This window comes from Achroia grisella, unplaced genomic scaffold (genome assembly GCF_030625045.1).
Source record: "Achroia grisella isolate CSIRO2021 unplaced genomic scaffold, CSIRO_AGI_Agris_v1 utg509, whole genome shotgun sequence".
Taxonomy (NCBI): Eukaryota; Metazoa; Arthropoda; class Insecta; order Lepidoptera; family Pyralidae; genus Achroia; species Achroia grisella.
In genome coordinates this window covers 1,259,328-1,273,698 of record NW_026712902.1, presented here as the reverse complement: position 1 = coordinate 1,273,698, position 14,371 = coordinate 1,259,328, and the positions used below count along the sequence as shown (strand labels likewise).

General features: G+C 33.0%; 1 protein-coding gene and 1 non-coding gene across 2 annotated transcripts in view; one reads left to right on the top strand and one right to left on the bottom strand.

The window, feature by feature from the left end:
* Positions 1-14,371, bottom strand: part of LOC131846314 (solute carrier family 23 member 2) — a 45,251-nt gene that overhangs the window by 26,229 nt on the left and 4,651 nt on the right. Inside the window, exons 3-6 of the mRNA XM_059195588.1 lie at positions 13,693-13,800; positions 11,629-11,749; positions 6,213-6,446; positions 2,151-2,286 (exon numbers count right to left, since the gene is read on the bottom strand). Of these exons, the coding sequence (XP_059051571.1) occupies positions 2,151-2,286; positions 6,213-6,446; positions 11,629-11,749; positions 13,693-13,800 (599 nt within the window). The remainder of the gene's footprint in view (positions 1-2,150; positions 2,287-6,212; positions 6,447-11,628; positions 11,750-13,692; positions 13,801-14,371) is intronic.
* Trnaa-cgc (transfer RNA alanine (anticodon CGC)) lies at positions 7,512-7,583 on the top strand. Its single transcript has one exon. It is a non-coding gene; the product is annotated as a tRNA-Ala (tRNA).

The following is a 14,371-nucleotide window of genomic DNA, read 5'->3' as shown; positions in this document are numbered from 1 at the left end:
CATAGGCCTCCTATAGTCCTGCGCTGCTCGCATCCAATGCCTTCCAGCGATCTTGACCAGATCGTCGGTCCACCTTGCTGGAGGCCTTCCCACTCTGCGTCTTCCGGTCCGTGGTCGCCACTCGAGGACTTTACTGCCCCAACGGCCATCTGTCCTACGAGCTATGTGCCCCGCCCATTGCCAATTCAGAGTCGCAATTCTTCGGGCTATGTCGGTCACACGGGGGTAAGCAACTTAGAAATAAATAATGTCATGAATTTAACGATGTTTTTGTATTTGCACATTAAATTAATCAGTTATAAGTACTAAGAGCACATATACATCCATCCAATGCGTTACAAACTCAACAGTATCTGTATTTAGTCCAAACATAGGCATTGATTGCATTGATGCTATCAAAGCCTCAAGAGGAATTATGAATTGGTCGCCATACATACAGGTAGGGTTGTCAACCATACTTTATTAGTATAAAGTAAAGTAATTGCATACTTCATGTAAAAGTATAAATTATAATTACTTTATACTTTTACATAAAGTATGCAAAAATACTTTATTTTCAACGTTTACTGTGATGCGTAAAACAAAATACTCGTTATGGGTACTTAACGATTTATAATTAATGAACGAAATGTTAGATGTGATTGTGAGTTGTGACATTTGTCACAGCTCTAGTGTTAGAAGCACGCAAAAATACATTATTAATGCAAAAAAAAATTGAAAAATACTTTTTGTTTCCCTAATACTTTATTATTTTCCTATCGTTTGGATAAGAAAAAATGACAGTTATACGATTTTTTTTGGTAAAAAAAAAGTTGGCAACCCTACATACAGGCTCCCAATCTCCCGATTGATCTACACAACAAAGCGGTGTATCTCTTCAAAGGGATATGTATACCATCAAAGGCCTTCAGTCCATTCAAGGATGCTTTACTAGATCACTTCCGGAAGGGACGTCGGTTCAATGTGGACTTTGACAGCCTTGTTACGAGTATATTAAACTAATGATCCGGCTCTGCACGGATGCAATTAGATAGATAGATAGATAATAAGTTATTTATTAGATAGATAGATTATATTTAAAAAAAATAATTACTTATACATGTTACTAATATTTTAAAGTTTGTATATGTTGGATATGATGGATGTTTGTTATTCTTTCACGCAATAACTACTGAATGGATTTTAATTAAACTTTACAATAATATAGCTTATGCATCAGAATAACATTAGGCTACAAATTTAACGTGGGTGAAGCCGCGGGCAGAGCCAGTTAATTATATATTCTTAATTCATCAATCAAACATATGAGGTACAGAAAAAATAATTGTACAAAAGAAATATAAAAGATTTTTACAAAAGAAGAGTGTTATCAGGTTCGTCTCATGACAATCACACGACAAAAGGCACACGGTATCACGTTTTTTTTCGTACTACTCTAATGTTTGCAGCTGGACTTTACAGATTCACCGGACAATAGGAGCCAAGTGCAGCTGGCTCTCCAAACCCGCGGAGTACTTATGGAGCAGCTGAAGGCCAACTCCCTCCTAACGGATACGACTTTAGTCTGAAGTATATAATATTATATTATCTGTGGTCTGAAGGCATTGTTTGGGATTCGAACCTCGGCTCAGGCCGTTGTAATTTCGATCACCGTTTCAGTTCAAATAAATAAAAAAATTAAAAACAAATTTGGACGGGGGATCGATCAGAGGGAATGGTGTCATGGATGTAGTGTTTATCATGGGTATAGGTAGATGGTTACTTTACGATCAGATGAGAATCGTCAGTTCGCTATTCCAATTACATAAAAAATCATATAAGTAAAATCAAGTAAGTAAAGTAACTTTACTTTACTTACTAACACGCGGGGCCAGCGAGCCACCCGCGCCGCCCCTGGCCGCGCTGCCGGACCCGCAGCAGTTCAACATTTTCCCGGCCTTCTTCAGCCGGCAGCTCAACTTCACGGGTGGAGGTGGCTGCGGCCAAGGCTCCAAGATCATGGAAGAGTTGAGGCCGAACTTGGTCGGTGGTCTTCTCGGAGTGCCAGGTTTACTAGATGAGCACCAGTCGGATGCCAAGTTCTTGCCATCTTGCTCTAAGCAAGTACACTCCTGACAAGGGGCGGAAGTAAGTAAGTAGTACACACTTACCCAGCAGCAATACCCCAGTGTTGGGAAGCAGCCTCAGCCGCGTGATCAAACAGCGTCAGTCCAACTAGAGCCACGGTCGGCGTTATCGTGAGCGGTGTCACAAAACGTAGCACTGAGCCGATCACACCAAAGTAACCTAAAGGGAACAATACTTATTTTTAAACTCAAGCTCAAACCAAAATATATTTTTTTGTGTACTACAATCCGTCACAATTGACCATTAAGTAGTCTGTTTGTTGGGTTACCTCGTCATGACAGGCTCGGTATGTATTACACACATCCTACTTTACTTTACATATACACCGTTTATTTGATAAGGTCCTGAGTAAAAAATAAAAATAAAAAATTTTTAGCAAGTCTGGACTATAATCAATGCCAGAGATTATTTCAAACCGAATGTTAATGTCACAAAGTCTCATTAGTAATTAATATGTGTATATATGTATTAATATATTTTATATTTATTTTTATTTATAAATATACTTTTGTAAAATTACCTCATTATACTAATTGTAAGTGTTGCATGATATTGGTAATTTATTTCATTAACTAGCTTTGGCCCGCATCTTCACTCGCGTTAATTTATCCCCTTAGGGGTGGTATTTATAAAATCCTTTCTTAGGGGATGCCTACGTCATAGTAGATTTATGCATGCAAAGTCTCAGCCAGATTGGTTTAAAATTGACAAAGTTTCATACAATGTTTCATCCCCTATTTTATCCCCTTGGGGGTAGAATTAATCAAAATCCTTTCTTAGCGGATGCCTAGTGCCTACGTCATAACATCTACCTGCATGCCAAATTTCAGCCCGATCCGTCCAGTGGTTTGGGCTGTGCGTTGATAGATCACTATGTCAGTCACCTTTGAGTTATATATATGTTATAAAGTCAGCCGAGCACCTAACATATCAATTATGTGTAATGATATCATCTGAACCACACAATACAGACTTGCTTGCATTACAATAAATTATTTTTGATTTGTTAAATTATTAACCGGATCTTAACACGAATAATTTTATGACAAATAAAATAACTATTTTTGATTTGATTTCTGTTACTGCCAAATTAAGTTTACGGTTAAAATGTCACACAGGAAAACTGTCGTACAGGAATAAATTATATTTCATTGGAAATTATCTATTAATCGGGCCTTAACACGAATAATTTTATGGCAAATAAAATAAATATTTTTCATTTGATTTGATTTGATTTGATTTGTGTTACTGCCAAATTATGTTTACGGTTAAAAGGTCGTATAGGACTAATTGATTTTTGATTTGAAATGTTTTTAAGACTATTTAAAATAATAATAATAATACTTTATTTGCCAAATGTAGTTAAACAATAAGGTGTTAACAATATCGTTGAGATCCGTACATTAACCTCGTAAGAGTGCAAAATTTCAATTTGTAGGTACAATTATTATATATGTTAAAAGTTTTTGTTCTTTAAAATTAGAAACATAAGGCGTTGGAAAGCAGCTTCTGAGCTGATAACACCAAAGTAATCTGAAGAGAGCATTTTTCAAAAACAATTTCCTCAAGATGAACGGGAATTGCATCCTATTGTGAATGCTGGAGGCTTTCAAAGGACAATAGAAGCCAAGTCAGCCAGTTGGCAAGAACGAATTGAATTGTTGTTCATTATTTTATTTTACAATACAGAGTCAACTTCTGACTCTTTATTGTACGATGTAAAATGTATTATAAAAAATCATTGCAGTAATTGTGGTTAAGATCAGGGATGTTATGGATATGAAATTTCGGATACGGATAGGTTTCGGATACAGGAATGATTATTATACCGGATATGAATGCGGATATGAAATTATTTCGGATTATCCGTTAGTTTCGGATAATTTCGGTTACGTTCCAAACAGCTAAGTAATATAATGGTTACATAACGTGTCTCAATTAGACTCCGCCCCTATCCGATATTATCCGAAACTTTTATTTCGGATTCGGTTACGGTTATGAATATTTTTTTATATCGGATATCCGATAGTTTCGGTTACGGTTACGGAGCTCCTTAACATCCCTGGTTAAGATCTGAAATACAATAATAATAATAATAACTGTGGCATAATCCCGTAGTTGTAGAACGGATAGGATTCAATATCCCACCGAATTACGTGAGAAGTGTCACCCGTCGTTGTGTCCGACTGTTTGCAACCGCGTCGGTACGCACAAGCCACGCTAGCAATTCTCCCACTATGAGAGCATTGCAATTATTAAATTCATTTTTAGGTAAGGTCCAAGATGCTGACGTTTATTCAGAAGCCTTGCCTTCCATAATTACTAAATAAAAAATATTTTTGTCATCATATAATTTTAAGTAGTATAAATAGTTTTAAAATATAAACGTGTTGGCAATTAGCTGTAAGTTTATATTGTGTTAATTAAATAAATAAGAAAAAAAATAACTAGAAAATTCTTGACTGCCTCATAGCGCAATCTGTCCCACACTTGGCTAAGGCCCGTGTGGATGAGTATTAGTTTCTTTTAAAGTGATAAAAGAAAAGAAAAGAAAAGATAACAAAAATAATAGTAACTGGAGACAATTCACACATGTGTATACATCACAATATATTTCGAAACTAGCTGTTCCGACTTCGTCCGCGTGGATTTTAACTTTATTTTTCTAAAATAAAAGTAGCCTAAGTTACTCCTTATTACATCAGCTACCTGCCAAAAAAAGTCCGTCAAAATCAGTCCAGCCATTTCAGAGATTAGCCGGAACAAACAGACAGACAGACAAAAGTTATAAAAAATGTTATTTTGGTGTATGTACCGTATTTATATTGATATCCATGTAGTAAAAAACTGTTATTTCAATATTACAAACAGACACTCCAATTTTATTTATATGTATAGATACCATGTAAACTATAAAAGACATATGAATAAGAAATACTATGTTATATGTTAAAACTTTACTTAAATCTCAATAAGTCATAGAAATTAAGTATTTGCTGTAGTATTATATAAAATGTAGCAAGTTCTTAGTTTAGCAAAAACGTTTTATTTTTATCAAGATATGTCTAACAAAGTAATCAAATTTAAAATTATAAACCCATACACTAACATTCATAATGATCATTACGAAAACATATTGAAGGACGGCCTCAATATTCTAGCGGTTCAGCACATCGCCTTAATTCCAATTGATGCAGGTTCGATTCCTCGCATGGTACAAACATTTATATACATGAGCATGATTGTTTGTCGATATAAACTAGATCGATGACAACGTGTTTTCTATTTATAATGCTTAATAATTTCATATTTCATATTGTTTTATTCACAAATGTATCAAATCTTGTTACACAATAGCACGTCAATAGTAAATACATTTTTTTTAAGATAATTATGTCACAATTACAATTTTAACTATTCTAAATAATAAATTAAAACAATATATAATATATATATAAAACTAATTAAAAGTCACTTAATGGAAAATTTCATAATTTCACATTGAAATTCAGATATTCCGTCACATTGTAAAAAGGATGTCGCTCGAAATATGATTTTATTTTGTTCTTAAATTCTATTGATGTCAATTCCATTGTTTTGTTAGATAGTTTATTGTACATTTTTGTATTATTTGTTTTCGTTATATATTACGTCTTTGTTTACAAAAGAAAATACAAGTAAGTATTTCTATCAATTGTCTAGCACCTATAACGTAAGCTCTGCTTAGCTTGGGACTAGATAGGCATATGTGAAATGGGTTATCTTAATCTTAATATATTATATGTATATAAATGCGAAAGTTTGTGACTTTTTTGTTAGTCTTTTACGCAAAAACTACTTAACGAATTTTGATGGAACTTTTCAGTAATATAGCTTATACATCAGAATAATACATGGGCTATATTTTAAATTGAAATTTAACGCAGGTGAAACTGTGGACAAAGCTAATATATTATAATATTATTAAAAAAAGATGTAACACAAAATCTTACCAAGAAGCAACTATATCTACTAGATGGCGCTTTAGAAACTTTCCTGGGTTATTAGTTTTTATTAAAAAAATAAGATTCAACATAAGAACTTACCAAGAAACAACTGAAACAAAGCTGAGACAGCTATAGCACCGGACAGCTCGCACATCCTGGTGGTCCATACCGTCCGACGCTCTGCATCCGTCATGGCAGCCAGCGCCTCAGTGGTGGGACATTGCCACGCTGGTAAACCGAGTATCGCCAGCGTTGGAACCAGGAAAGAAATGGTCCCTCCTTGAACTATGGGTAGACGGCAGCCGAAGGTACTCTGGAGCCAAGTTATTAGGCCTGGAATATAATGAAACAGAAATAGAAATAATATTTGTTCAAATAATCTTAATACATATAAGCACCTTTGAATAGTCATATTTTTTTATTTCTACCCCTCGTTTGTGAATAGAAATACATAGAAATAGAAATAATCTTTATTCAAATAAACTTAATACAAGCACTTTAGAACAGTCAAGTTTTTTTATTCTACCGCTCCTTCGGAATGCAGACTCATCACAAGAAGAATGAGCAAGAAACTTGTGTGTTGCTATTTTAAAATAAATATTGATTTACTTATATATAATTAACAACAAGGATTAGGCATGTGACAATGTTCAATGGCCAATGGTCCAACGGTATTATTATTTTCCGTTTATTTCTTTATAGATTTAATTAACGATAGATGAAATGTATAACCACTAGAAATATAATTATTAAAATTAATATCTTTTTATTCTGAGAGGTAGAATAGTTTTTTTTTTAGTTTAGTTTCATTTAATGACCAATATAAAAAACATCTTTACATATATGGCAAACCATAATATATAATAATGATATTAATAAAATTTAAATTTGATTACAATTATATTATTAAGTAAAATAAAATAAATTAATTATCTACGCAATACACAGTGTAACTAATTACAATACGTTATAATAATGTTTAAAAATCATAATTACGGTACAATTATATAATTACATTTTGAATTAAATAAAACAAAATGATTACGAAAGTACTTAAATAAAAAAATGTGTGAGTATTTACATCAGTTGTCTAGTACCCATAACACAAGCTCTGCTTAGCTTGGAACTAGATGGCGTTGTGTGAATTGTCCAAGGGTATTATTATTTGGTGGTTATTTATTTATATATTTAATTAACTATAGAAGGAAACTAAAACCACATGAAATAAAACTTAATCATTAAAAATAATATCTTCTTATTCTGAGGGGTAGACTAAAACAAAATGACAATACGAAAGCGTTTAAATAAAGTTTATTTTGAATAAAAAATATTTAATTTATTTTAGTACAAACGTACTCAAGTCCATAGTTCTCAGTATTTTCAGGCTGTAGTCTCATTGGGGGTGTAACTCAGTGGTAGAGTGTCTGCTTCGCATGCTGAAAGTCCTGGGTTCAAGTCCCAGTACCTCCAAGTGTTCTTTTGCAATAGTTTTTCTTAAATTTGTTTATTTGTATAGTATGTTACAATTTCGACAATTTTTATATTATTTTTAAATGAAACTAATATGTAATGTGTTTCACGTTGTAATAAATCATTATTACTAGTAATAATTAAGTTTCTTTTATTTTTTTATGGTTTTTAGTTTTAGGTTAATGATACTGTTACATATTATTATGTTGTACTGTGTTGTTAAGTAATAATATATACAACCACCTGTGCCCACTTCGTCCGCGTGGAATAGATTGACGAATTTCCATTTCATCCCCTATTTTATATTACCCCTTAAGGGTAAAATTTATATAAACTTTGAATGTCCTATTTATTTACATTTAATTAATAACATAAAAAATAAATTTCAAGCTCCTAGCTTTAAAAATGACGATATTTTCATAGAAACTTTCATCTCCCCTGTCCCTTACTACCCTTATTTTGCATTAAAGAGTAGCCCTCTTAGGGTCTAGACTATCTGTGTACAAAATTTTATTTAATTGGTTCAGTAGTTTCGCGAGACAGACAGACAGAGTAACTTTCTCATTTATAATATTAGTAATGATTCTAGCGGCTTATTAAATATGACTGATATTAGAAATTGAAAAGTCACGTTTCACGCTTTTACAGCTTAACAGCTTTACCAATAATTAAGCTTCAAAACTGTTAACTAACCGTAAACTTTTGTAAACTTTAAACTGTAACTATAACCTCAAGGTTTTTTGATCCAACTGTTTCGTCATTAGCGATGATTGATTAGAACTTAATCAGTTATTTAAAAGCGTCAGTGATAACTGACTCAAAATGATCGGTTTGGGGAATTGTCATTTCGCCTAATGTTTTCATATTACAGTAACTGCTATCTATTATACAAATCATTGTAATACACAATAATGTATGCGAAATAAATAAAATAGAAGCTTCTACTTGTAATTTTAATTTAACAGCTATTCGCTAAATGCATGTTAAGGTATATATACCTATACGGTAGTAACAACAAAAAAATTTCGAATATACTTTAAAAGTTATTATTAATCGATTAATACTAAAATAGTCTTAGTGCTCCAGCGGGTTGACACACCGCCTTACTTCCGATATCGCGGGTTCGATTCTCGCACGGTACAAACATTTGTAATCATGAATATGATTGTTTGTGTCGGTCTGGGTGTTTTCTATGTCTAATTTGTATGTATTTAAAATGTATTTGTATCAGTTATCTAATGTCCATAGCACAAGCTATTCCTTTTTTTTACCTAGCTTAACTTGGTTCTAGATGGCGCTGTGTGAATTGTCCTGATATTATTTGTGGCCTGAAAATGTTAGGTTGGTTTTCTACCGATGAAGGATCAAAAAGTGGGCGATAGAATGAACGGACTGTATGCGTGATGTAAATCAAACAACGGATAGAAAACGGTAAATACTTATAATGAAGGTACGTGTACAAACAGTAGCAAGGCAAAAAGTGACAATAAAAATATATGACAATTCTATAAATAAAATACATTCAAAATTGATAAGAAAATCCTTACTAATATTATAAATGCGAGATTAACTCTGTCTGTCTGTCTATCTGTCGGTCTGTCTGTCTCGCTTTCACGCCGAAACCACTGAACCGATTTAAATGAAATTTACACAGATAGTCTAGACCCTGACAAAGGACATAGGCTACTTTTTAATGCAAAACAAGAGTTGCAAGGGGTTGAAAGGTTATATGGAAGTATCGTAATTTAACGCGGACGAAGTCACGGGCGCAGCTAGTAAATATATAAAAATGTAAATATAGTTTGCAAAATTATTGTTATTATTAATGAATTATTACTGTAAAAATAACTATTGTAGTTCTTTTAATGTATAATATTACTTACCTATTGAGAGATCATAATCTTTCCATAGAAATGTAAATAGCTGCCAGTACATTGAGAACTTCTAGTTTAAAATGTCAATAATCTGACAAATACGGAATTGAATTGTACGGACGGAGAACATGACTATTTACTATTAATTTAGCGACGGTGTGTCAAGAATTTTAAGGTTACAATTGTATTAGCACCAATCGTATTTATAGAATACTAACTGAACCGACATATGTCCTCCCTCAACTACATAATAATAATCTCAGGACAATTCACACAGCGCCATCTAGTCCCAAGTTAAGCTAGCTAAAGCTTGTGTTATGGGTACTAGATAACTGATACAAGTACATAGCTTTTTTTCATAAATACATACATATTATACATAGAAAACATCCAGACCGATACAGACAATCATACTCATGTTTGTGTTATACAATAATACAAATGTTTGTGTTATTGAACAGAGATTAAGTGCGTAGCGGTTTCTATGTTGATTGTCGCAGGCCTAATCCTTGTTGTTAATTAAATATAAGTAAATCAATATTTATTTAAAAGAGCAACACACAAGTTTCTGGCTCATTCTTCTTGTGATGAGTCTGCATTCCGAATGAGCGGTAGAATAAAAAAACTTGACTATTCAAAAGTGCTTATATTAAGTTTATTTGAATAAAGATTATTTCTATTTGTGCCGTGCGAGGAATTGAACCCGCGACTATCGGAAGTAAGGCGGTGTGCACAGCCGCTAGACCAACTATGAATATTGAATTCGTATTGGTATAGGTCAAAAATAATAAAAAAAATCGCATAATTTATTAGAACTCACTTCTGGAGTTCTTATGAGTTCACATAAGAACTCCAGGAGTTCTGTGAGTTCTATCATTGGTGGCAATGATATCCACGTTGGCATTTCCGCTTTATCGGACACACTACCCAATAAATTTGAAACTGTCCGGGGGAAGAACTTGTCTCAGCTTTAACCGAGGTACGCTTTATTTGACATCTCGGTGGTCTGGGTGTTCAGTACACCGCACCGCCTTGTTTACTACGTTCGCGCCTCGCGGGTTCAATTCCTCGCACAGTACAAACTTTTGTATGATTGTTTGTATGAATCTGGGCGTTTTCTATGTATAATATTTATATGGGGTCCATTTATTTGGGGTCGGCGTAATATGTTTTCGCTTCCATTCATCCCTGTTCGCAATCATATCGTTATTTACACCTTTTCTTACCATATCATCTTTCACACAGTCCATCCATCTCTTTTTCGGCCTTCCTCTGCCCTTATAACCATCCACATGTATAATATTTATATTCACAAATAAATGTATCTATATATTTATATCAGTTGTCTAGTACCATAACACACACTCTGTTTAACTTGGGACTATGACGCTGTGTAAATTATTCTACGTTATTATTACTTTTATATAAATATGTATGTATTTACAAAGAAAATCTATCTACGTATAACACAATACAAGCTCTGCTTAGTTTGGGAGTAAATGGCGCTGTATATCTTTTATTATTATTACTAGGTGTGCCAGCGGTATCCCCGCGTAAAATTTCAATATAAAATATAGCCTATGTGTTATTCTGATGCATGAGCTATATTTCTGTAAAGTTTCATCAAAATCTATTCAGTAGTTTTTGCGTGAAAGAGTAACAAGTAACAGTAAATACTTATTAAGTAAGTAAATAAGATAGATTTGCTTGCTGTCCAAACTTGCTGTCCCCAAGTATCGTTTAGAAAAAGTCAATAGGTCTTTTATGGGAATAGGTATAAAAATTTACAATAAGATACCAAAAGATATATTGGAATTACCCTTAAATAAATTCAAAACATCTGTTAAATCATATTTACTGAGCAAGGCCTATTACTCACTAAACGATTACTTGAACGACGAGCGTGCATGGCAATAGTTGTTCATGCACTGAATTTTCATTTAATGTTAGACATAGACACCTATATAAATGCATTGTAAATAAACTGGATTTAAAAAAAAAGTAATTCAATTGAGTTTCTTGCCAGTTCTTCTCAATTGGATCTATATACCGAACTGGACGGTAGGGAAAAAAATTATAATGTAAAACTTGACGTTCATAAGCGGCTAAAATGTCCTACATGAATAAATGATTTTTGAATTTGAATTTGAATAGTTAAAAAAAGTAGGTACCTGTAACAAAAATCATGGTGGATATGATGTTAGATCTATCCGGATCTGTCTCCTGCATGCACAGAGCCGGGCACAGGATGAAAGGGATGGCCACTATAGCACCGATCATTGTAAGGTAGTGCTGGAACAAAATGACTAGTAATTTTTTCTTATAGATGATAATGGAATAGTGCTCACGCCTGCGCTAACGGTCTACGCTGGCGGGGCACCAGTGGAGGTAGTAGTTAGAGAGCGATAAATTCATGATGAGTCATGGTGGTTTCCAGGGGAACCATGACCACAATCTGATATGGTACATTGCTAACAATGGGGTTATTAGTCCATATTACTAACAATTCCCGTTGCTAGTATTTTTTTATAGAATAGAAATATTGTTTATTTAAAACAACATTGAATAATGGATGATGCTCTGCAGTGGTGGATAGGAAATGTATTTTACTTTATTATTAGTATAAATATAAGTACTAAAGTACTGTTTTTTTTAATATTATTTTTTATTTATTTATTTATTTAACTTCAATGCACACAATATACAAAATATAGTAAAGTACATTTGGCGGACTTAACACCATGCGGCATTTTCTACCAGGCAACCATTGGTGGTGCAGAGAATAAATGTTAGCGGTACAAATATAATAAATGATAAACAAAATGCAACAAAATATAAACAGAACGATAAATACAATATATTATTACATATATGTATATATATACTAGCTGTTCCGGCAAACGTTGTTTTGCCATATAAATTAATGACGCTATAAAAAAATAGGGGTTGATGATAGAAGGGTGAAAATTTAGGATTGTATGTATTTTTGTATTTGTATCATAAAATAATAGAAAATAAAAATTTTGTCTTAAAAATAAAATAAAAAAATTTAGGGGTGGACTACCTAAATTTAGGGGGATGAAAAATAGATGTTGGCCGATTCTCAGACCTACTCAATACGCTCACAAAAGTTCATGAGAATCGGTCAAGCCGTTTCGGACGAGTATGGGAACGAAAACTGTGACACGAGAATTTTATATATAAGATTTTTCTTTATTTGTTTGTTATTCTGTTGTTCTTTTATTTATTTTTTTATATATAATTATTTCATCTCTAATTTAATAAAAAAAATGTGTATTATGTATGTAATTACAATATAAACTTATCTACGTATTTATATCAGTTGTTTAGTACGCATAACACAAACTCTGCTTAGTTTGGGATTAGATGGAGTTGTGTGAATTATCTTGAGATATTATTATATTACTAGCTGTGCCCGCGACTTCGTCCGCGTGGAAATTAACTTTATTTTTCTAAAATAAAATATTTTTTCTATAATACCTAAAAGTAGCCTAAGTTACTCCTTATTACATCAGCTTCATGCCAATAAAAGTCCCGTCAAAATCGGTCCAGCCATTTCAGAGATTAGCCGGAACAAACAGACAGACAGACAGACAGACAAAAATTGTAAAAATTGACATTTTGGTGTATGTACCGTATTTATATTCATATGCATGTAGTAAAAAACGGTTATTACAATATTACAAACAGACACTCCAATGTTATTTATATGTATAGATTATTTAATCTAACATTCAGTCTCGGCGCAAAATATACGATGAATAAACTTGCGTGTTAATATTTTAAATAAATGTTGTAACTTTACATTAATAAGTCAAAATATGTGTGAATATGTACTATCTAACATCATAAATTCATATACCTACACACATATACATTATTTTAATACTATGTGCAATAAACAATCCTAAACTTTGTTATTACACTATGGTTTTGTAGATAAAACATACATGATAGGGGGGAAGGAGAATGTTAGTTATGTGGACTAATAACCCCGCTGCTAGCAATGTATCACATCAGGTTGACCTCCACGCGGTTCCCCCTGGAAACTATCATGGTAAATTCCTGGTGAATTTACCACGATGGGACTACTGACCTGATTCTTATCTTATCCTGCACTGGTGCCCTGCCAGCGTGAACCGTTAGCGCAGGTGAGCGAACCATTCCGTTATCATCCATAGAAAACAACCTATGGGATATCTGAACCTACTTACCTGCAAAGCCATAAAGATGCAGAGGTACCACGGCGGGATATCGTCGATGCCATATGTTACTATAGCAGTTTTAGGCACGTCTCCATTCCGTCTGCTTTCTTCTGTATTCTGCAAGAAATCACAAAGTTATATTAAATAAAATACCTATCTAATTCTAATGTGTCAGCATTTATTATGTCAATTAGGCTGTACGGTGTTATGATCTTTGCCTGTTCCATCATTGAAAAGGAGCTGGAAGAAAATGGAAAAAAAACATTATAGTCAATACAAAACAAGTCGAATTGGTTTAAATTAAAAAATATATTTTTTTTATCGTCCTCATCTATACATTTCATTAAAAAAAGTTGTACACAGTCTGTACGAAGAAGGGACAAGTACGCACGTTTTGTATATTTTCCCGCGCAAACTAATATAGCCACAGATTATTAAATTTCGACTCGACAAACCGCTCACTTGTCACAGCAAGAAACAAATCGGATTGTTCTATTTTTAAACAAATTTAAGCATTATTTTTAACAAAATAGTTATATACTCGAATGAAATTATAATTTTAGTATTAAGGAATAAAACAAACAAACGCTCAAGGAATAACCATTATAGCCATTGTCACAGATTAATAAATAAATCGACAAATCAAGAATTTTAGCTGTATGTTATTTAAGTATCAGTATTAACATAT